This window comes from Cetorhinus maximus, chromosome 10 (assembly GCF_964194155.1).
Source record: "Cetorhinus maximus chromosome 10, sCetMax3.hap1.1, whole genome shotgun sequence".
NCBI classification, from domain to species: Eukaryota; Metazoa; Chordata; class Chondrichthyes; order Lamniformes; family Cetorhinidae; genus Cetorhinus; species Cetorhinus maximus.
In genome coordinates, this window is record NC_135888.1 from 59,676,526 (window position 1) to 59,702,125 (window position 25,600).

The following is a 25,600-nucleotide window of genomic DNA, read 5'->3' on the forward strand; positions in this document are numbered from 1 at the left end:
AGAGACCTTTAAGAGGAGATTTGATGTAGATTTTCAAAGTCATGAGGGGTCTGGACAGAGTAGGTAAAAACTATTCCCTTTGGCAGAAGGATCAAGAACCGGAGGATATCGATTTCAGGTGATTGTCAAAAGAAGCAACAGTAGCAGGTGGGAAAACCTTTTTAACACGGTGTGTGGCCAGGATCTGGAATGCTCTGCCTGAGAATCAATTGTGGCCTTCAAAAAAGAATTGGATAATTATCTGGAGCAAAAAGATTTGCAGGGCTATGTGGAAAGTAGGAGTAGGTGAGTTGCTGTTCCAGAGAGCTAGCATGGACTTGATGGGCCAAACAGACTCCTGTGCTGTAACCATTCTATGATTCCCCTAGCTCCAACATTCTCTTTCGTGAGTAAAAGTATTATATTTAAATATGTACATTGGCTGCAATAGTGATCAGCAGTGTAATTACTAACTCCCTTGTGTAAGTGGGTGGGAGTTCAAGATGAATGAACACCCAATTTCTTTGCATACTGTTTTAGGCCTTCTCATTTAAAGCCAGAAGTAGCTTTTTATTTCTCTTCTGAACAGAACCTATAACATGGTGTTTGTGTTGCGGTTCTTTTATGTGGAGGAATGGAAAATCTTATATTTGTGGGATCGAAATGCCATGAATGAAACTGGCTGACTTTTGTTTCTTTAAAAAAACTAAGAAACAGCATGACATCAAGAGTTTCTTGATTCAGTGCTTTGAATGTGAGCACGTTGATATGTTTTTTGTGTCTGCTGCCCCAGCCACCTTGCGAGCCTGGGTTTTACCCCTTCAAATTTTCTCATCTCTTTTTTCCAAAGTCACTGTCTGGATATTTGTCACAATATTTCGGCCAAATCAAGTTCATTGTAACGTATGTGTCGTCAGACTTTTATGTCCAGCCCTCAGCAGAGGTCTATACAAGTGCTTTCTGACATGCTAGTTATAGGGTACAGGGTCCCTGACAAATTTCCCCTGTCTAGCCTGAGCGCTCCGAGGTCAGTTGTAGTGGTCGTACGGCCACCTGAATGAGATTCCCTATTTTTAGCACAAGCTGTGGATTGAATTTGGCATTTTCCAAACTGGATAGTTCAATTATGTGTCACCTTCATCAAGTGAGCTATTTGGGGTGCTGATTTGGCTAGTTTTAATACAATTAAATAAATGAATTTCAGAAAAAATACCTTGGTGCGACTCAAATTACTTATAAAGTGACTAAATTGCCGCAAACCTTGTGAAGTTGTGTTCGCACATTTGACCTCTTCTCCTTCCTCCGTTAACCCAACCGAAGGAAACACGTACAAGAGATTTTATTTTACTGCAGGTGGGTGTACTTAGCATTGAAAGTGGTGAATATGCAAATCAAATCAAATTTCACCACCCCCCCACTCCAGATTTAACTCAACAATAAGCACAAACGAGGCTTGAACAGAGCTAGCGAAAGGCAGTACCTAAAAAAAAACCAAGTGACACTGGCTTTGTGAACAGAATATCAGATACGCACAGAGTCAGACCTTATTGTTTCACAGCTGGCTGCTTTTGTGGGTAAGGACGCGTTAATGCAGCCTGGCTAAGGAGGGAACAAGGTTCCCTGGATGGAACCCAGTATAAACTAATCAAACAGCTCCCCCTGGCCTCCAAAGCTGTCTACCGCTATTAAATTTATATCAATCACAGGAAGTCTTTGCATTCGAAGTCGTAATTTTTTCCCCTCACATCTGGAAGAGGGAAATTATTTTTTGCACCAGAGGTCACAAGCATTCTGGGTAGGGCAAGGAGTGAGAGCCATGCAAAACATGGGAAAGGAAGAATACAACTACTTTTCCACCTTACCGAAAAAAAGTTATTTTTGAATGGTTTGGTTGCAAGCCAAGTTGTATAGTTTTTTTGGTTTGTTCGATGCAGAATGCAGAGTATGGTTTCAAAAACAATGATTTAGAATGAATTGTGTTCTTAAATAGGCATCTTGATGAATAAAATTGCTCTCCCCAGAGGATTGCAACTTTTACTCCTTTGTGAAGATTTATTTTTTTTCATGCTGTAGTAGAGTTGAGGAAAGAAGGGTTTAAATGGATTTTAATGGGTATTTAATTTTTCTGTTGTACTCCATTAACTGTCACCAGGAGCTGGTGCCTTACTCAATGTCCTGTGTAAAGAGATTTAATAGATTAAAGGGAGAAAAAGAAGCAACTCATTATGGGATTCTTTTAAAGTCTATTTTTGGAATGTTGAGGTTGCACAACAAAAGCAGCATGTGTGTGAGGAGCAGAGGTGCAAATAAAGCAATTTTTTTTACTAAAAGTTGACAACGCATTATAGGAAGTAAGACAGCAATAATAAAGAAATTCATAAGTCAGGCACCCATAACATCAAAAATCTGTATAAAATCAGGTGAGTTGTAGCAAAATTCTCAGTAATGAAATAGACTGAGCACAACCAAAATAAACTTATTCAGAGAGGAACACAGTTAACATTTCGAGTCCGTATGACTCTTCAACAGAACTAAGGAAAAGTAGAAAGAGGTGAAATATAAGCTGGTTTAAAGGGGGGGGATGGGGTGGTGGTGGGACAAGTAGAGCTGGATAGAGGGCCAGGGACAAGTAGAGCTGGATAGAGGGCCAGTGATAGGTGGTAGTGATAGCCACCTATCACTGGCCCTCTATCCAGCTCTACTTGTCCCACCCCCGCTTAAACCAGCTTATATTTCACCTCTTTTCTATTTTTCCTTAGTTCTGTTGAAGAGTCATATGGACTCGAAACGTTAACTGTTCCTCTCCACAGATGCTGTCAGATCTGCTGAGTTTTTCCAGGTATTTTTGTTTTTGTTTTGGATTTCCAGCATCCACAGTTTTTTGCCTTTAAACTTATTCAGACCCTGGCTTTGCAGGGCACCATATCATGGAACTTTAATTAGATCACAGGATGATTGTTAGGACTCCAGATGAAAATTACAAGCAGCTTAAAAAAACCATGAATCCTCACTCACTCTATAAATGACTAATGTTGTCTGAACTGGTTCCTCTAAACCCTGGCCCTTGAAGCTAAGGAAATAAACTGTCATATTTGTGCTTGAATCTATTATTTGTTGGATTATCTTGTTTGAATTTTGTGGGCCCGTAGTTTTGGAAAGTGTTTTTTTTTTAGCTCCATGGTCTTACTAGTAGATAAATCCTAAAAGAAAATGCAGGTAGAAGCAACATAAGATATTTGCAATTAATGGGAATATGAATTTCAGGTTTATGCCAGGCACGCAAGGTTCTTTGTTACACACTAATGTGTTTCATGACCACTGTGGAACTTGATGGACTTGATGAACTTGTTTGTCGGATGTGTCCATCGCTGGAGAGGCCAGCTTTTATTATCCGTCCCAAATTGCACTTGAGAAGGTGGTGGTGAGCCATCCTCTTGCACTGCTATAGTCCATGTGCTGTAGGCACACCAACAGTATTATAAGGTAGGGGCATCTGAGAATGTGATTCTCTGGCAATCTGATGCGTAAAAACCCAATAATTATTTGCAGAATTCTCTCTCTTGTTTATGAATGAAGGCTAACAGGTCTGGCGAAAGAACAGTTCTGATGTAGTTAAATGAAATTTTTGCATTTGGATACACAGGCCACACATACAGATTGTATCCTGTCCATTTGAAACAAAACCTTTTTTGTGAAGTTTTATTTGGACCTCACCAATATGTTACTTTAGGCGTAGATTACTATAGTATTCAAATCCGCCCACTTCTACAACATGCTATAAGTGACAAATGTAATAGAAACTTTAAAGCTAACTCAAATTTGTTCCATAATAATCTTTAAACATTTTGCAAATGACAGTAATATTATTGGTGTAGTTGAATTTTACAGACTTTTTGTACTAAACATCTCCAAGTCAAAAGGGGAATTTATTGGTGTGTACACTTGTCCTTCACTAGCTTTCTAATGTAGTATCCATTGCATGTCAGGCAAGGGAAGAAAGGCAGTGATAACTAAGGCTGAATGTCAAGTACTTAGGTTACATCTGGACCAAGCAGTATATTATGCAAAGCATTCTTGAAGCTTATTTAAGTGCAAGTGTCTGCAAATTAATTTTTCGTTTTGCCGTGACATCTCCATGATGGTATATTTTTCTTATTAACTTCTCTTAGTTTCTCTGCCAGTTTTCTTATTAACTTCTCTTAGTTTCTCTGCCAGTTTCTCCAGCTCCACTTCCACTAGCGAAAGCCCTGGGTTAACTATGAACTAGGGTATTTATTGGTCTAATGGTCATTTCACATCAGTGTGCATATGGAATAATATGAAACCCCAAATTTTTAAGCTAAATTTTGTACTCTGTTAAATCTTATTGTTGATCTTAGTAGATCTCTTGTGAATGAAACCTGTGCCTTTGTGTGTGCTAAATAGACTAAGGCCCATAACCTCCAATCTCCAGGACGTCGTACCTGGGAGGTACCCCAGACAATGTGGTGGGTGGGCAGGGCCTGGAGATCCCACACATAGACTATGCAGGAATTGCCTGGGAATTTCAAACTTCCGATTGGCAATTACCCTGCACTGGAACTATTCTAAACTCCGGTTTAAATCGGAGACTTCGGGTGGTTCCGACTGTCTTATCAGGAAAAGTCAGAAGAATTTAAAAAAATTAAAACCACTTCTAACTCCTGGGTAACTATCGTGCTGACTCCTGACACCCCACTCCCAACTACCCTCCTGAAGGCCCCCCCGACTAAACCCCCAACCCATCCGACACACCCCCTGTCCCCACTAACCACCTGAGCCCCTGACCCATCTTACCTGAACCGACACTCCCCTGCTACCCCTTCCTCCCTATCCTACCCACATACCTCATACACTTACCTTCTCCCTGACTTCTCAGTGTGGCTGGTACCAACTAGTGCCATGAAAGGGGGGGTGTGGCTTCCTTTTGCCCGACTCTGCTGCACTCAACTGATGGCCTTGGGAACCGGCTGCATTGCACTTTTCTCACCCGGTCCGAGTCAGAATGTCAGGTGAGGAAGGTGCAGCACCTGACTAAGGTAAGAAAAAAGGAGAAGAGTGGCAATCCGGCTGTGATTGCCACTCCGCAGAAGTTCTGGCCCTTAACAGTTACCCTTCATTATGATGCAAACACCAGAGACCACATGGGATGCCCACTGTACTTTGCTGTCTGTTCCAAAAGACAGTAAATACTGATTTGTCAGACCATTGGATTTGGTTTACAAATTAGTGGTTAAATTCAGAAGGGAAATAATTACACAGAAGCTGAATGAAATAGCAAGATATTGAGTACATGTACTAAAAGTAGCATTTGAATTAGTCCTACAGGGGAGTTGAAATATCCTGTCAATGTACACACGGTTCTAGAAACTGGACAGAAGTAAACTGTAGATCAAACAAACACACACCGAGACAAACATCAACTGCAGCTGGAGGATCATCAACTTTGGTCTGCCCGAAACTTGTTGGTCTTCCAGCACAAAGAGTTGTCCCCGACCGAGTGTTGCGGACTGGCACAATCCAAAGTCCAGGACTACGTGCTGAGGGACGCACTAAAGCATGGGGCAGCTGCCGCAAAGGCGCAATGGGGAAGGGTCGCTGTCTAAGACCTTTCTGCCACAGTGCACCCAGGGGCTGGGAACTGTTTAAATCCCCTCGGGCTGTACAGCTCAAAATGAAAGGCTGTAAATGATTGTAATATTGTTTGTACTGATGCACCTGGTGATACATTTTGTTAAAGTTGAACCAGATTGTACCCTTGAAATGGTGTTTTTGAAATGGTTTGGAATGTGGTTGAAGATATTTTATGAATAAAGTATATTTTTGCAAAAAAAAGTAGATCAAACGAACACTGTTCTTTCCCACCGTCACCCCTTCCCCACCCCTGCCAATACATACATACACACACGCCACTGCTTGTACATTTTCTGTATCGTAAAGGCAGGTTTAATCATTCAAGATGAAATACATTGTATAAAGAGCCATTGGGCAATTTGATACACTATCTGTATCTTGCACCTGCCAAGGTTGATGCACGTACATTTTGAACCTTTACAAAAACAAACTCCACTCCTTTACCTGTTTAATTATCAGATGAAATGATTTGCCCCATCTCTCTCAGCCTGACCCTGGCCTCCATTTTACCATTGGTTATTTTTAAAAATTTACCTTTTATATCTGGAGATATTTATTTTCACACTTGGCAGAGAGAAACTATGCTTTTTATTACAGTTCTGTGAGGAACATAGCATTTACTGTCTCTGTCTCTGTAACTGTCTCTCAACTCTCTGAGGCAAATGAGTTTTCGGACATATACAAGATGGTGGCAGAAAAAGCTAGATACAAAGAAACTGCAACTTTTATCTCTGCATTCCACTTTCTATTTTTCTATTTCTAGATATTTTTGGTGGGGGTTTATTTTCTTTCCACCCATTATTTCCCAGGAACCCTTGATTTTATTTAGGCTAAAATGGGAAGCTGGGGGTGGGGGAGGTGGTGTGGAATCTGATTGTTCGTTATTAACTTGTATAATGCAGTGCCCCCTGGTGCAAGATGAATGTCATTGTAAAGAGAGCAATTTTCAGTCACATTTTTATCTGACGGGGAAATGAAACTTTTTCTAGCATGTGACAGTCTTCAAATGTATCAGGAGCTTTATGTTTGCAGAATCGTAACACTGATTGCTATCTGTTAAATGGAATAAATGTAGACTGCATATGATGGAAGATAATGCACTCAATGTAGATAAGAAAGGCTTTTGAGGTTTGAGAAGAAAGAGAAGTGTTTATGATGGTACAGCCCTTATACTTTGCAGTTTGCTTCCATCAAAGCACATCTATCTAACTGTTCAAAATCAGTGTTTGCATCAAAGAATGTTAATGGGCAGGGCACTTTAAAAGAGAGCATGCTTTTGTATGAAGAGTATGAAGTCATCAATATAATATATGTCATGTTACTCTATTCAAGGAAAATAGCAAATAACAACTGTCAAGCTTACACATTGCATTAAAGATAACCAAATTTCATCATGTTCTAGGAGGGAGCTGTGCTTGCTGGTGATGAAACGGATTTCTGTATTTTAATACTTAATTTGAAAGACTAGACTTGTATTCTGTGTCAAGGTGCAAAATACACTGCCTGAAAGAAGACAGAATTCTTAAGTCAAAAGCAAACCATTATTTCTTATTACCGAGTATATATATATATATTATATATATATTTTTAATTAAATCAGACTGCTTCACTGCTATATGATGATGGTGGAATCCACAAGTTTAAACAATTGCGAAGAGATGCTCATTAAATGATACCACAGAGATCCTGATTTCATGATGAGCACTAAATATTGTACTGGTTCTGAGCTAGTGCCGCACATTAAAGCACAACATAAATGATCCTAAAGTATAGATTTTCAAACTGATTCTGTAGATTTAAGAGGACTATTATTTCTGTCTGTTATCAGATTTCTATACCCTTCTGCATTTGTTGACCGAGGAACACGCAATTTCTTATGCCCGCTGTTAATAAAAATGTTTTCTGTGATGCTGGCACTATTTTCCTTTGGGTAGCTGCCACTGTTGAAGACTAGGACAAAAAGGTCCCGGGGAATTGTTTCAATATTTGAAATGGGTTTCCCATGCTGAAATGCTTGAAAACCAGTGTGCCAATGCGACCACGAAAAGGACGAGCTATAATTATTAACAGGCTGCACTTTTGGTATCCATTTTATCGGAGTTGGGTTTTCTTTTTGAAATTGGACCAGGTTCTAGCCCTGATGAAACCTACTGTATCCTCTTTGATTATTCACTAAAGCTAATGGAACAGTAACACTTGATTTAAGACAAGTTAAATGTGTGCTGATGTGTCCTAAGGGCAGCCTGGCACAAAAAATGTTTTCCCCGCCCTGTAGAGGTATCTCATTAAAGCTGTCAGTGAGTCATTATTAAGTTTTCATGTGGTTGTGTGTTTTGATGCTAATGTAATGTGTATGACTTGTTTCATTTCAGCACAAATGTGGTTATGAATTATTCAGAGATCGAGTCTAAGGTTCGAGAAGCAACCAATGATGATCCGTGGGGACCTTCAGGGCAGCTAATGGCAGAGATCGCCAAGTAAGTACTAATCTTACTGAGTTCTAGGGGTATCTCCAGACATGCATGGATTGAGCATGCTGCTAAATTATCTGTCCAAACCATTGATTTATTTATTGTTTATGAGTAAAAGCTGTGATATTACTGCTTTCGTCATGAGGTTGCATTTCAAAATAAGAAATTGAATTTATACCATTTCACTTGAAGAGTGAAATGCAGTTGAACGGGAATGGGCTAGGGAAAGCACATGGGATCTGGAACACCTAATGAGGTTGCTCCAGGAGCAGCCCTGACCCCACTCTTCCTGAAGACTGTGCAGTTTATTATGGCTTGTTAAGTTTTGTTCCTAATGGCCTTGAGCTGCACAGGACTAGTGAAAAAGATGTTATCACTTTAACTCTACAAACCTCTTGCGTCGTTCCTAGTTGTTACAGTGTAAATAACATTTACTAATAAAAGAACTGTCATTTTTCTAACTGATTTTGGTGGGTGGGGAATGCTAAAGGCTATCCCATAAAATCCCATTTTTCTCTGCAAATCAAGATGCACAATTTGTTATTGGTTGCAGGAGCTAGCAAGTTGGTGCATTGTACGAAATAACTTTATACTGATTGCATTGTTGTAGTAGAACAATATACAAATGATTGAGATCAGCACTGTAACCTAGCAAATCTTACTGTTACAAGGTTCATTTAAGTTACTGTGCTTAAGCCCATTTGTGAATACAGTTGTGCAGTAGTCATTGCTTCAAATTGGTCCCATTGCTACCAGTGATGAACCTGTAAACAGTAGTATTTCACCCTAGGTTAAGATACCTGAATATGCTCTCCACAGATGCAATCCATAGATTGCTAGATTACAATGCATTGCATGAACAAAGATGTAGTTTCACACAAACCTTCACAACAAACAAAGTAACATGGGGCAAAGCTACACCTGCTGAGTTTTTCCAGGTATTTTTGTTTTTGTCAAGAATTCAACTTGGTGACTTAAATCAGTTTTTAAAAGAGTAGAAAAACCATGTTTTTTTCTGTTTCTTTTGGAGCCACTATATTTGAATCCTGATAAAATGGATGGCTACTTGGATCTGGATTTCTTTGCACTACATTATACATTTTTTTTAAATTATGGCAAGTTTTAAATATTGTTCCTCTGTCCACCTAGTCATTGCAGTGGGCTAGGGTTGAATCAAAATTAAAACTAGATGGTTTCATGCTATTATGTTTCATATGTTACCTGGCACCTTGAAAACAGTTTTTGATGTTTACCTTGCCCCTGTGCTAAGATACAACTTCAAGGCACTGTGGTCTCTATTCTGCAATGTAATTGGTTGAAGGGCCACAGATGCTGGTTCTGCATTTTGATTGGTGGATAAAAAATGTCTTTGTAGCATTATATTCAGAAACAATATTTTTAATTCCATGGTTAGATAGACATATAGAGATGAATAGGAGAAACATAACGAATAACTCTCATTGTGCTAAGCAATCAAAACACCAGTAGTGTAAATATTTATTTGGTTCAGGACTGTGTTTGCTATTACTATTTTAATAATTCTGCATTGAAGCTGGTCAGAAAGTGGTTTAGTGTATTAGAAATCAGGTAAGTTACTTCTCTTTTGTTCCCTACCCTCCCACCACTTCCCCCAGTCCAAGTCAGTTAGACTCCACTGGCCATTACAAAGTCGTGCCTATTCAAGAAGGAATTATCTTAATGCAATGCTTAAAAACTGTCCTTCCAGGGTTAATGCTTTTCATGAACAATAACAAGGAATGACAAGTTTTTGTATGTGTTTTATAAACTGTACAACATAATGAATGATCACAGGGTGTTTTTGCTTTCTTCATGATTTAAAGCTAGTGAGCAAATGGATCTGAAACCAATGAAGGACCCAGCTTGTATCTGCAATTCACCCCAGACCATCTGTTACATATGTAATAACACTAAATATTTGATATGCTGTACGTCAGATCAACACAGAAAACTCTAAGTAGCCAGCTGGGGATCTGCTGGGGCATTTTTCTTTCATGTTAATGTACTGACAATAATTTGCAGCACTGCTTGATTCATAATGCCTATTTGTAAAAGGAAATGTTATGTGTGCATGCCAAACCTATTCTGCCACCTACAGCCAGCCCTTATTTATTGCTTCTGCTCTGGGAGCATACACACCCACAGCAATTTCCTTTTATGAGTAAAAATAGAACAAAGTAAACGCCTAAGGTTCCACTTGCACACTGTTCAGTTGTTTTGCTTTGTTTTTTTTTCTTTACATATATTGGATCTGCTAAAGCTGTTTTTTTTTCTTGTAGGTCTACGTTTATGTATGAGCAGTTTCCTGAAGTTATGAACATGCTTTGGACTCGTATGCTGAAAGACAATAAAAAGAATTGGAGGCGGGTCTATAAGGTGGGGTAACAAAGCATTCCTTTCCTATTTCATGGCACTTCCCATTCAGACTTCCCAACAACTTTTTCTTTGTAAAAAATCATATGCAGGAGTTTAATATATTGTAGAAAACAAAGCAGATTTTATTGTTTTGTTTTGACATTGAAAAATTGACTAAAGAAATTTAATATTTGTGCTGTCAAAACCATCTGCCAAATGGTAGCACAATCTGTCTTAAATTCAGATCACACAAAATGGTTTAAATGTTAAAATCTCGAGTGATTTGCATCACATCTTTCAGTACATTCCGTAGTACCATTATATTTTTCTTCCATTTTAAATCTTCTGATAGTTCTTTTCCCTTTTTTCTTAAAGGTGTAGAGCACCAGGGTCTTTAACATTAAAATTTTAGAATTCCGCCTTAAGTACATTTAGGAACGTTGTGCCATTTTAAAAATTGCATAGAACTTCATTACCCAGCAAAATTTAACTCCAAGTAGGATAGAAACAACTGATTTGTATTTCGTTGCCAATAGAGAGGGTGTTTCATTTTTTTTATTCATTCATGGAGGCCAGCATTTGTTGCCCATCCCTAATTGCCCATGAGAAGCTCATGGTGAGCCGTTTTCTTGAACCGCTGCAGTCCATGTGGTGTAGATATGCCAATATTGCTGTTAGGAAGGGAGTTCCAGGATTTTGATCCAGCGACAGTGTAGGAACGGCAATTTGATGTGTGCTTTGGAGGGGAACTTGGAGTTGATGGTGTTCCCGTGCATCTGTTTCTCTTGTTCCTCTAGGTGCTTGAGTTCAGGGTGCTGTCGAAAGAGGCTTGGGAGTTGTTTCAGTGCACCTTGTAGATGGTACAACTGCTGCCTTGTATGCCTGTGGAGGAGAGAATGAATGTTAAAGGTAGTGGGTATGGTGCCTGTTAAGGGGGCTGCTTTGCCCTGGATGGTGTTGGATGGTGCTTTTTGAGTGTTGAACCATCCAGGCAAATGGAGAATATTCCATCACGCTCCTGACTTGCACCTTGTAGATAGTGGACAGGACTGCAGAGCTTTGATTTGATCCATTGGTTGTGCAATCACTTGGCGTTCTCTATCGCATGTTTCTTCTGTTGTTTAACAGGCATGTTAGTACTGTGTTGCAGTTTCACCAGGTTGGTACCTCGCTTTTAGGAATGCCTGATGCTGCACCTGGCATTCTCTCCTGCACTCTTCATTGAGCTAGGGTTGACTCCAGCTTGATGGTAATGATAGAGTAAGTAGTATGCCGGGCCATGAGGTTACAGTTGTGCTGCTGATGGTCCGCAGCGCCTCATGGATGCAAAGTTTTGAGCTACTAGATATGTTCTGAATCCATCCCATTTAGCATGGTGGTAGTGCCACAGGACAGTATCCTCGATGTAAAGATGAGACTTGGTCCCCACAAAGATTGAGTGCAGGTCACTCCTCCAGTGCTGACATGGACAGATGAATCTGCAGCAAGAAAATTGCTGAGAGTGCGATCGGATAGGTTTGACCTACTTGAGTGTTTGACCTCATTGAACTTCGGAGATCATTTTCAGTCAAAAATTTGTAGTTGAAATACCTCAAAATGGGAGACAAGAAGAACTCTGATGTTAATTCATCCTCTGAAATTCAATTGTTTTGAGTTGGGAGAGAATGACTATGTCTCTGTATTTGAACTTGCCTGTTTCATTGTCTACGTTTGAAGGAGCTATCTATTTTTTAAAAAAACTGAGGTCACACATTAACATTTCTTCTTAACTTGAGGAAATTTTCAGTGTTAATCTTGTAGAAAGAATTCACAATTTCAGTAAATGCATCTTATCACTTTTATTTGTTGTTTGAACTTGTCCATTGAGCTGATTTGAATTTTATGTGACTTCCATTTAATGTACAATGAACGTTATTTTACATTGAGATGTTTGCATGCTGGTGTATTTATCCATCTTTGTTTTTTTTCTTGTGGCCTTCAAATTGAGGCCAAACCATTTGTAAAAATATATGGTCTAATACTAGTTTGGAGCTAAGATAGTAGAAAATATCCAAGAAATGTTACATCAACTTAACAAAACAAAAACTACACCTTGAATCTTTTTCATTTGAACTAATCCCACTGGACCTGGAGGCAGATGAGAGGCATGTGAAGTTGAAGCTTGTGTTTTATTTCCCTCCCATTGGAGGAAGAATCAATTTTTCACTATCTAAACTAAAAGGGATAGCTGTCAAGTTGATTTCTGAAAGTCCCTATCTATTTAGTATTTGTATAAGATGCAAAGTTTTGGACCAGAACTGTTCAGGCTTTAATCTACCACACAGTGCCACGTTGAGCACCTATAGCATTTTACAGTCCAGAAATTCTGGCCAATAGCTATCCCTCAACCAAAATCACTTTATTAAAAAAAACTATTATCTGGTTATTTATCTCATTGCTATTTGTGGCACCTTGTGGTGTGCAAATGCCTGCCACATTTTTCTATATTAAAAAAGTGACTTCACTTCAAAAAGCCCATCATTGAATGTATATCACTTTTTGTGACTTCCTGAATTTATGAAAAGTGCTTTACAAAAATAATTTCTTTTACTTGCCATTCTTTTACAAATTACTAAAACAATTGTACAACTTTGAAACTTTTCACAAGATAAGGTTTTATTTCTTGCTTCACTGCAGAAGATGCATCAGCTCATTTGGAACAGAATTTTAATGAAGACCCCCTTTCTTTCCCCCCATTACATGAAAAACAAAAAGCAGGTTTTATTTATGATTTGAGGTGCGCAAATCTTTTTTCATAAATTTTGCTAAGGTGCATTTAATTAAAAAGTTGGAGTTAGCTGATTTTAGACAGCTTTAAATAAACAAGGCAAGGAGTGTATTTGAAACTTGCATGTTTAATATATGTACAAGATGCACAAAGTAAATCATTAGATCCAGTACTTCTGTTTTTTGATTATTCAGTTATAGATGTAATTTACAATGTTTTAGCACAAGTTTTCAAATCTGTTCATGAAGCAATGACCCCATGTGTCCTTTGCTTAATAACATAAAAACATGGAATTGATATTCCTGTAAGTGTAACAGACAACTGCAGTAATCCCCAATGTGTTTCACTGCTGAGACTCGATGATAAACAGCCGCAGATGGTAATTAACGAGGTTCAAATGCTCCAGACTATTATTTGGTCTGTTGAAGAAAATGCAGAGCTTACAGTATTTATCTCCTAATGTGTGAAATCTTTACTGGATTTTTTTTAAACTTTCAAACACTTGTCAGTCAACATACAGTGCAATGTGCAAATATGTTCACTATTAGGATTTTTTAATTGATTTGCAGTACTATTTGAATTGGGGAGGATACCTAATTTAATTTATAGGCTACCTTATTTGCAACATCTCAACAGGATGATTGCTTTCAAATGCTAAATAATTGAGACTACTTTTTAAAATTTCCAGTTTATACCCTTTCAATTCACCATACATTCTGCCTATTTTTTGAACTAAAGCTGCACTCTGTCAAAAGAATAACTTTCAAAGCTAGTGTTTAGAAAATGTCTCATTCTGTGTGCTTGTTTGATTATGAGCAAGCATGTAGTGACCATTATGGCAGACTGTGATCTGAGAGGGTTCTGTGTGTATTTCCTCAACCTCCTACTGTGTTCGTTATTGTGCAAGCTTTGACGAGCTGTTTTGGTTACAGGTTGCAGCAGAGGTGCAGAATATTATAGTATATTATGTCATTGTGTAGATTTTATTTTTTTTCTAATACCTGCTTGTCTTTCCTTTTTGGTGTCAGCTGTAATGAAATTCGAGATTAGGGGGAAGTTCTGTACCTGAAGCGAAACTCCCTAATGACTAGTTGACTGCTGATCTTATGCTTCATAATTCAAAAAATAATTTGTTGGTTTACATTATGTGGCAGGCTTGACACATTGCTTGATGGTGAATTTTACTTTCTTTTGTCTGGAGGGGGTCAAAAGCATTCATTAAAGAGGAAGGCGCAAAGCATTTTGTTTCTCCAAATGGTGCTGATGTAAAAGATCAGTTTATGGGTATTAAGTTTTGTAACAACATAAATCTCCTGTCACATGCATTACTCTTTACGATATAATTCTCTGATTTCCACCCTTAAATAATATTATTTTAGTTTACTCTGTAGTGAAAGGATCTTGGAAATAGTGCCTTCGTAATTGTGCAAGGGCACTGTGTCAAGTGGAAGAGTATGTTTTGCAGTTATTATAACTAAAGCTAATAAATATTTTCTGTGTGCATCAACTAATTGGCAGACCAGGTCACTGTTTTACCATCTCACTCGGAAGAATGCTACTAATTAGTATGTTGTGAATGCATCAATATCTCTTTAATTTTTACTTGTGTGGAAGGCAAATTTGTTTATGTTCTGTTCAGTTGGTAAACTAATCATGCAGCTGTCAATTTTGATTTGTGTTGGGAATTCCTCCCACTGACTGCTGACATTCACGGTACTTTATTAAAGCAGAAAGCAATCATAGCAATGTGGCAGGGTGTGACTTTGTTCTCGCAAACATGAAACACTTTTCTCTCATCGTGTGTTTTTTTTCTTCCTCTTCCTCCCTTTACAGTCCATGCTTCTATTGGCTTACCTCATAAGGAATGGGTCAGAACGAGTAGTTACCAGTGCCAGAGAACACATTTACGATTTGCGGTCGATGGAGAACTACCATTTCGTAGGTAAGCAAACCTCCAGCGCTGGGGAGCAAAACAAAAGGCTTTGAGCAAATTATAACAGCAAGCGGAGTTGTCAGTCACCTCAGCCAGTAGATCAGCTTCCTTCACTAATTAGAATGTGACTGGTGGCACTATCTGAAGTGTACAGAATCTGAGATTTGGGGACCCTAGAGTATTAATTAGCGAAGACAAGAACTCGCAGAAAGGACATGGTAATAACAACACAACTAGCACAACATGAGTGCTCAGGTTTTTCTTTAAAAAAAACACAACAGCTATGACTCCCCTGTGATGCTCATAAAGAAATTGCCTTAATTACACAGGAAGGAAAGGTTATACACCAACACAGACTAATCTGTTTGAAGAAGCAAGGATATCTGCAAATAATATTTACAGTGCAATGGCAATAAGGCCATGTTTTTATTGTTTTGACATTAAAGCTAAAACTTGACTGATAGACTTCGTCAGATGTAGATGTAATAATAACCCAGGTGCCTTTTTTTATATGGACAAGTTCTGCGGAATTGACAAAGCTGTTCAATTGCAAGTCCAATGGCTCAATTTGGGAAGAAGGGTTTATCAAAAATTGTCATTTATTGCGTTCTGTAATTAGTGATGCAGCCAATATTGTACAGACAAATGCTGTAAGAATGTAGCTACCATGACACACTTTTCTCATTCTGAAATTAAAATCACACTATTTTTCCCTTCAGTTTGTGTTGGTTCTTTTTTTAAAAGAAACCTTGTATACACGTATGAAAGTTGCTTCAAGCCCATACAGGTGTGAAATTGGTATTTTAAGACTGTGGGTAAGGACGTTACAAGTGGTGTCAACTACTTTGGACTAAGGAAGTGAAAACCTAACCAACGTATTAATGTTTCCAATCACTGTCTAGAGACTGTGCCTAGGAAGTGCTTGTTCACAGACGCTAGTGGATTAGGTATTGCTCTACAAGAATAGCCTGTGGGCATTAAAGCACATAGACTCTCACCACACAAAAAAAACGGACAGGAGAACTGGCATGCACATGTACTTGTAGTCCAGTAAGAGTCATCCTTATCAGAGGAGAGTGGAGAAAATTGACTTAATAGTTTAGAGTATCAGTAGCATGAAACTTACCTGTTCCGCCAGACTCATGCTGTCTTCACACTGTTATTTTCTAGTATTGATTTTTGAACACTGCTTATTGGCATGCTATCATCCTCAGAACATATATTTGGATAGATGGTGATTATATATTTGTTATAAATACATGATAATCCCAGGTACCTGCCAGGTGCATTTCATATTGTCTCATTGTTTATTTGGAAATGTCATTTATTACTCTGTCTTTGTTTACCCAATTTTCACTGCTGTCTACAGATGAAAATGGCAAGGACCAAGGAATAAATGTGAGACAGAAGGTGAAGGAATTGGTGGAGTTTGTGCAGGATGATGATCGCCTACGGGAAGAACGGAAAAAAGCCAAGAAAAACAAAGACAAATATATTGGAGTGTCTTCAGACAGTATGGGAGGCTTTAGATATAGTGAGTACTGAGATGTTTAATGTAAATAAAAAAGGATGAACATGTTAAGCATCTAACTTTCAAGTTTTTGTTTTGGAAGTTCCACAAGGATTCAGAAGAGGAACAAAAATATAGCTGAGCTATTTGCATTTCGAAACAAAGATTTCAAACCTAACTTTGAAATGTTCTCTGACCTACATTCCAAACAATCTTTTACATGTGTTTTAACCTGCATAATTAAATGGATACAGCAAGGCTTTCTCCTAACTATAGAATTATGGCAGCTCTTCACCATTAAAACCTTAACTGTCAAAATGTTTTGGTCTGTTCAGGGAATGCTGGAAAGGCTTTTGCTGGCTTAGTCAGCTTGTCTAATTCCACTTTCAAATTCACATCTGGAAATGGTAGGAATTCCATTTTTTGTTGTTACAAATTCAACCCAGACTGATGAGATCTACTTTGTGGGCTGCCTGTAAGGATTAGTGAAATGTGTGGTCTTGAACAGAATCTTGTTGGGCATGGACCTACAGCATAGAACTCCTTATAATTTGACACTTGATTGCCATTGTCATTTGGGTATCATATAGTGGCTGACGTGAGAAATGGATCAAATGTAACACAGGTGCAGAAGATGGATGATCTTCTGAGTTCAGGGCTGGGCAGTGTGGAGGAGGTTTTACTTTTAATTTGACTTTGCTGTAACTGACCTGTGAGCTGACGTTGAGTGCCTGAAATAAGTTCTGTTTCATCAGCCTTTAGTTCCCTTACTTTTATGGGTTAAATTAAACAAAGGTCAGTACTTTGCATGAATTACAATCTAAACTACTGCCAATTCTTTTACTACCTACTGCATTTAAATTTGCAAGGAAAAAAATTCTTCACCCACCCATTTTACCCCTCATCCATTTCCTGTAATCTCTATTTGCAATCCCTCTTCGTTCATGAAAACAGAAAACAGAAACCTAAGTAGGCATAGTTCCATGCACATTTATAGGCCTTCGATACTCCCAAGTGACCATTCTGCAACTGAGAGACCAAACAGTGAGTGTTGGTGATGGAAAGAACGTAGCAGTCATCCTTAAAGTGGTCCTCACCAGACGTACACTTGTCTGCATTTCCCAGCAAGGGTCAGTGCATACTTGCAAGGAGTAGTGCTGCTAAGTGATGCACACAGTGCTACCTGATGGAAGTGTAAATCTCTGGACTTCATGCAAGGACAGAATTGCAATTGGCTGTGCTGGATCGCTAAGGCTGAATAGCCTACCAATACCCAGAATCTAGGCTTGAACCTGTTTGGTAGGGGTAAGGTACTGGAGATTTGATGGAAAGGAGAGGTGAAGTGAAGAAATTACTGTTAGTTTCTTGCCCACTTTCTATGAGCATTATAGTGAATTGATCAGGAGCTTAAACTTTGATTAAATTAGATTTTATAATTTTCTTTTTAAAGAAAAACTTAAAGAAAAAAAGAAGCAAAGGGAAAGAGAACCCCAGGACCTAAAATGTCAAAATTCAATTAAGAGCTACAATTTTACAATAATGGAAAAGGATCTTATTGGCTTGGTTGTGCTGTTATCAACCTTTATCATGGATATTATTGTGTAGAACACTAATTCTTATTGAAGAGCAAAGATAGCTTGACCTTAGAACATGATGTGCAGAAGAAACATGCAGCTGAATTAGTTCATTAAATCCTTAAGCCCTGAGCTGTAATTTTCTAATAAGTTCATTGGCCTACCCCTGTTCCTTTCAGCCCTTTGAACCTGTTACACCTCAGAGTTAGCAGAATGCATTGTTTTGATGTTTGACTAATGTCATCCTGGTTTGCAGTTTGCATGACTATAGTTGAATGCAATTTGTTAACTTGGCTGCTATACTAAGAATGCAGATCAGTTTGTTTGTCATCTGTGCAAATACAGGAGCTGAAGTAACTAGTATACACATTACTGCATTACAGTACGTTCACACTTGCAGACATACACTGTGCAAATATACAGTCTACGTGTACAAATTCCACCCCATTTCCAGTGTTTATCTCTACATTTTGCATGACTATAATATTAACGAAAACTAGTACAGCACTCCTTTGATGTGTGAGGTGGAACAGTGATGCAATCTATTGGAGCAATGTATGATGTTCAAAAGTAAAAGATAGCGGTTCAATATTCCCATTACAGATGGATCGCTGTAGGGAGTTGCTGAGAGAATCAAAAGGGCTCTGTTGGGAAAGTTGCAGGGCATGGTGAGGAATCCTGAAGAAGATTTTTCACTGGGCAGCTGACCAAAGGTAGTATTAGCCATGGTCTAGCATCAGGTGGCCAGGCATCCCCTTGACCTCACAATCTGGAGAAGACGTGCAGGAAAATGAATTTGTTATCCTAAACTTGATAAAGTTTTAAAAAGTGTTCAAATTTGACAACTGGCTAATGTCAGTTTGTAAGCTGAAATTGACTAATGACCTTTTTCTAAAAAATGTTATAACCTGTATTAGGAGTCCAACCATCCTAATGACTCCATCTCTACCCCCTTGTCTGGTTATACTTTTGTGAAATGCCTTGAGACATTTTCCCTGTCAAAGGTGCTTTCATCTTTGTGAGTGCTTGGATGCATTTCATGGAGCTTGGGCCCGTGTATAATAGTTACATGAATGTTCTCATTACTTCGGACTGTAAATGCCAACAGATCTTGGTGGTCTGATTCTGGATTTATCTGCCAACAGGTCAGCAGCATGAAGCATAGAGAGGCTGTCTGTTTAGATTTTGGTGTTGGTGTTTTCTAGCCATGGTTATTTATCAAAACAAGAAGAATTGCTATCCTGAACTTGAATTGCAATGCCCAAAGATAACTTTCATAGAAATGACAGAGTGCCTAACTATTGTTTTTAAAGGTTTAAGTTGGATTTAAAGAAGTTTTTGAATTTATATAGTGCAGCTTTGTTACTCTTGTTTTTATTGGAAACTCTGGGAATTGGATTACATTTGTGCATTCTGGTAATTATTTTATTAGTTTGAAATCTCTTGATTATAAACTGTCAACTTAGTTTCTACCATATTTAATGAGCTCACAGACTTGATTGGGTAATCATGTGTATTTACACAAAAGCATGGATGAGCAATTTTGTTACAAGATAAAACATTTTTCTCTTTGCCAAACTTCACTGCGTATTGCAAAAGTTAGCTTGTTTTGCCTTGTAAAAACCAGGCTCGCATGAAAAGATGGTTGGACCTCAAGATTTCACGTCTTTGTGTTCTAATTCGTTCCTATTCCATGATAGTTCCTAAAAATCCAAAATTGTTTCAAGTGGTGTCGATTTTCATTGCATTCTCAAAAACTACTGAATTCCATCTTGCTTTCCTGATTGTTTTTATTGTAAATTTCTTTTGAAAGTAACTATCTGTACTCATTCTTTCATCCCATTTTGATCAAAAAAAATGCTGAAATTACACTGTGTATTGTCAGTAACAATGAGAATGAGTTGGCAAAAAGTGAAACACCAGCACCAGTAAAGAGAGAAGGCATTTCAGATCCTTCACCAGAAGTGTTAACACATCTTTTCTCTCTACAGGTGCTAATAAATCTACTCTGTATTTTCAGCATTACATAGGAACATAGGACGTAGGAACATAGGAGCAGGAGTAGGCTATTTGGCCTGTCAAGCCTGTTCCACCATCCAATTAGATCATGGCTGAGCATCTACCTCAATGCCACTTACCTGCGCTATCCCCATATCCCTTGATGTTATTAGTATCCAGAACTCTATTGATTTCTTTCTTGAATATGCTCAATGATTGAGCTTCTTCGGCCCTCTGGTAGAGAATTCCAATTCACCACCCTCTGAGTGAAGAAATTTCTCCTCACCTCAGTCCTAAATAGCCTGCGCCTTATTCTGAGACTCTGCCCTCTGGTTCTAGACTCACAAGCCAGGGGAAACATCCTATCGACCCTATCACATCCTGTAAAAAGTTTTGTAAGTTTCAATGAGATCATCTCCTATTCTTTGAAGCTCTAGAGAATGTAGGCCTAGTTTCCTCAATTTCCTGATAAGACAATCCTGCCATCCCAGGAGTTAGTCTGATGAAGCTCCATTGCACACCCTCCATGGCCAATATATCCTTTCTTAGATAAGGAGACCAAAACTGTACACAATACTCCACGTGCACTCTCACCAAGGCTCTATACAATTGCAGCAAGACATCTTTACTTCTGTACTCAAATCCCCTTGCAATGAAGCCATTTGCCTTCCGAATTGCTTGCTGCACCTCCATGCTAGCTTTTAGTGACTCATGAACAAGAACACCCAGGTCCCTTCGGACATCAACACTTGCCAACATTTCATCATTTAAGAAATACTCTGCCTTTTTTCTAACAAAGTGAATGATTTCACATTATATTCCATTTGTCCTGTTCTTGCCCACTTTCTTAGCCTGTCTAAATTCCCTTGAAGCTTCTTTGCATCCTCTTCATAACTCACATTCCTACCTAGTTTTGTGTTGTCAGCAAATATAGAAATATTACATTTGGTCCCCACTTCCAAATCATTTATGTAAATTGTTAACAGCTGTGGCCCCAGCACTGATCCTTGTGGTACCCCAATAGTAACAGCCTGCCATTGAGAATGACCTTATTCCTACTCTCTTTTCTGTCTGTTAACCAATTCTGAATCAATTGTATATTACCCCCAATCCCATGCACTCTAATTTTGATTACTAACCTCTTGTGTGGGACCTTATCAAAAGCCTTCTGAGCATCCAAATACACCACATCCACTGGGTTCCCCTTTAACTATGCTACAGGTAACATATTCAAAGAAACTCTACAACAGATTTGTCAAACACGATTCCTTTCATAAATCCATATTGTCTCTGTCTAATCATATTGTTATTTTCCAAGTGCCTAGTTATCACTCCCTTTATAATGGATCCTAACATTTTCCCTACTACTGACGTCAAACTAACAGGTCTGTAGTTCTCTATTTTCTCTCTCCTTCCCTTCTTAAATAGTGGGGTTACATTTGCTACCTTCCAGTCTGCAGGAACGTTTCCAGAATCTATAGAATTTGGAAAGATAACCAACAATGCATCCACCAACTCTATAGCCACCGCCTTCAACACTCTGGGATGTAGCTCATCAGGTCCAGGGGAGTTATCAACCTTCAGTCCAATTAATTTTTCGATTACTACTTCTTTATTAATAATAATTTCCCATTTTTATATCGCTTAATAAGCAATTGCATGTACCTAAACGATAGAAACCCACGCATTTGTTTCTGTGAACTTGTGCAATGATTAAATTAAAGTCCTGTGAGAGTACAGAGATGGTAGTTGATTTATTTTGGCCGTGGTTTGATTAGTTGTACTGTATCTGCTTTAAGCATATGGTGTCAGTTGATGTCGACATTTACTCAAGAATTGCCAAATGTCTATTCTTGCTTTTGCTGTCAGTCCATTGTGCGCAAAAACCTTTCAGCAATAAGGCTAGATTGGGCAGGACTGATATTTCTTTAGAATCAGTTAGTCAATGTGAAAAAAAATGGTGGACACAATGGCAGAGATTCTTACTAAGAAACCAAGGTTAAGGGCAAATGTTCATAATAAAGCACATCAAGAGCTGAAAAGAGTGAAAGAGATGAAGTACATTTGGAGAATAGAGTGATTATGAATGAGGAAAGAGATTGTTTAGACACTTGTACATTATTGAGAGATATAGTGTTGTCTGTGAGAGATGCTAGTTATAAGACACCAAACAATCCAAAAGAAAATCTACCACCTATTAAATGGCGGATACAGTGGGTATAACCAACATACTTTTTGACTTCTGGAGTTTCTTGAGCCATGGAGGCATGGCCACTGATGACAGCATGGTGACCAACAGGCTATAAATCAACTCAATAAAAAGATGATGTTTATATAGTACCTATACCATGGTAAAATGTTGCAAAGCGTTGCACAGGACCATTATCAAACAAAGTTTTATCCCCAACCACATGAGCTATTAAGACAGGTGATGCATCCTAAAGGAGGAGAAGTGGAGAGGTTTAAGAAGGGAATTCTAAGTTTAGGGCCCAGGCAAGCCAATGGTGGAGCCATTAAATTCGGGGATAAGCAAACGGCCATAATTGGAGGAGCACAGAGATCCCAGAGGACTATAGGCTGACGAAGTTTCTGTACAAGGGTAGGGAGGTGTGAAAGAATGGATGGATTTGAAACCAAGGATGACAGTTTTGAAATCGCGGCATTGCTGGACAGGGAACCAATGTAGATTGATGAGCACAGTGTTAAATTAATGAAAGAGACTGCAAGGGGGATGTGAGATAGAACATTTTTCATGTGGAGGATGGTAACGGCCTGGAACCTCAGAGGGTGGTGGAAGTGGAGACTAATGATTTTAAAAGGAAACGAGGGAAATAAATTTGCAGGGCTACGGAGATAGAGCAGGAGAATGGGACTGATTGGATTGCTGTACAGACAACTGACATGGACTTGATGGGCTGTACGACCTGTTTCTGTGCCTTAGTAAGCTTAGGATATGGGCGGTAGAGTTTTGAATGTGCTCAAGTTTATGTAGAGCAGAAGATAGGAGGCTGGCTAGGAGAACATTGAAATAGTCAAATGTAGGGGTAATACAAACACGGATGAGGATTGAGCGATCAGGTTCAGCCTCAGATAGTGGCCATGGAAAGAGATGAAGTCAGTGGCTAGGGAATAGAGTTTGTGATGGGGACTGAAGACAATGGCTTTGGTCATTCCAGTATCTGTTTGGAAGAGATTTTTTTACTCATCCAGTACATGATGACAGACAAGCAGCATTGACAGATCAGAGATATAGAGGATTTGAAAGATGGCAGTTGAATTGGAGCTGGGTTTTGTTAGCCTACACATAGAATCTGGAATTGTGTTTTCAGATGATGTTGCCAAGGGACAGCATGCAGATGAGAAATTGGAAGTATGTCCTTGAGAGACTCCAGATGGGAAGGGTTCAAGGTTGCCTGATCGTGGCACCTTGACTATGGATCAAATTTATATTTGAAAAGATTGTTCTACTTGGATGTTTAATTAAAAATGTACTGAACCACTTCTGATTTTGCTGGTTATGTCCAAATGATATAAGTCCATAACATTTGGTCAACTTTGAACAAATCTATTTAGTTAACAATACGCTACTTCTTAGTGGTAATGAGGCTTAGGTTTGATTTCTGGCTTATGTTGAGTGGCTTCAACACCACTAGGCAATGGAATGAGAAAATCATCCATGGTTCCTGATGATGATGATGATGTAGTGACCCAGCTAGAATAAACCTGTGTGGATTTTAGGTTTGGATAGAATTTCATTCATTCTATGGAAGAACAGCCAGTGGATTCTCAGCCATGAAGAAGGGCCATTTGATTGAGATACGAAGCTAATGAAGAAATATGTGGAACAAGACCCCAGCAAGACATGCTGCCATCAGGAGAGGAGAGGGAAAATAGGAAAGGGGGAAGAAAAAGCAGACGGGAGTACTTTGTTCACAATATTTCACCAAGATTACAGATTTTTATTTTTGATAACTGATAAACATTAGTAGTAATTTATCATTTACTTAGAGTCTGAAGTATTGGTTATGTACTTTGGATTGCAAAATCTTGGGTATGTTTCTTGCTACATTACAGTGAAGTGACAATTACCGGCATTTATTCTGTTCTAGATAGTACAGTGTATTATCTTAACAAGGCTTACAGTAGCACACTCACTTGTGCCTAGATTACATGCACTGAGCAATAAGAGATAATTGATTAGATTTGTGCTGCAAATTTAGCCTGTCTTTCCGAGTTCCCCACAATGTCACTTACTTAATTATTCATAAGATTCACTTACTTACTTCCCCTGTTAGATAGCTCCATAATCAGGCTGGCAGAAAAATTGAATTAGGATGAGAGAGCATTGTACCATGATAGGGTCAAGCAGTACAGAACCAGCTTAAAGCATTTGAGTGAGTCTGTTTACTGAGTTCAGTTAATAATCTGTGCTTTATAGATTTTATTTTCAAACACACCCCCAATAACGTTCAGCTCATATAACCTGCACTATGGTGTAATTTATACACCAGAAATTAATTGTTGAGATCAGCATGAACAGTTCATATTCTCACATAACACTCCTTTGTCAGCAGTTCCACAATGGCATTTACCCATTATTTTAAGGCTAATGTTTCTGTTAAAGTAGCAGACAAAGGAATAAATGTATTGTTTTTATTTTAATTCATTCATGGGATGTGGTGTCACCTATATAGCCAGCATTTATTACCTATTTTTAACTGCCTTTGAGAAGGCGGTGGTAAGCCTTTGCCTTGAACTGCTACAATTCATCTGGTGCAGGTACTTCCACAGTGTGGCAAAGTAGGCAATTCCAGGACTTTGATGCAGTGACAATGAAGATATGGCAATATATTTCCAAGGCATGATGGCTTGGAGAGAAACTTGCAAGTGGTTGTTCAGCTATCCCTCATTTAACACACTTTTTGTGTTCCTTAAAAAAAACTGCATGCTAAACAAAACGTGCTAAACAAAAATCACTGGGTCTGGGAAGAGTGTCCTGCAGTCAGCATCGCGGTGAAGCAGTTTGGGAAGAGTGTCCTGCAGTCAGCATCGCGGTGAAGCAGTCTGAGAAGAGTGCCCTGCAGTCAGCATAGCAGTGAAGCAGTTTAGGAAGAGTGTCCTGCAGTCAGCATTGCGGTGAAGCTGTCTGGGAAGAGTGTCCTGCAGTCAGCATCGCGGTGAAGCTGTCTGGGAAGAGTGTCCTGCAGTCAGCATCGTGGTGAAGCAGTCTGGGAAGAGTGTCCTGCAGTCAGCATCGTGGTGAAGCAGTCTGGGAAGAGTGTCCTGCAGTCAGTCCTTGTTGAAAATAACAAGTGACATCACAAGACAGTGTGAGAGAGTGCC

General features: G+C 38.8%; 1 protein-coding gene across 2 annotated transcripts in view; it reads left to right on the forward strand.

The window, feature by feature from the left end:
* The window catches only part of LOC144685718 (clathrin interactor 1-like), a 262,875-nt gene that overhangs the window by 180,398 nt on the left and 56,877 nt on the right, over window positions 1-25,600 (forward strand). For both annotated transcript variants that reach the window (XM_078550531.1, XM_078550529.1), the window contains exons 2-5: window positions 8,004-8,108; window positions 10,400-10,496; window positions 15,076-15,184; window positions 16,545-16,709. In XM_078550531.1, coding sequence (XP_078406657.1) covers window positions 8,017-8,108; window positions 10,400-10,496; window positions 15,076-15,184; window positions 16,545-16,709 — 463 coding nt within the window. In that variant the 5' untranslated portion in view covers window positions 8,004-8,016. The remainder of the gene's footprint in view (window positions 1-8,003; window positions 8,109-10,399; window positions 10,497-15,075; window positions 15,185-16,544; window positions 16,710-25,600) is intronic.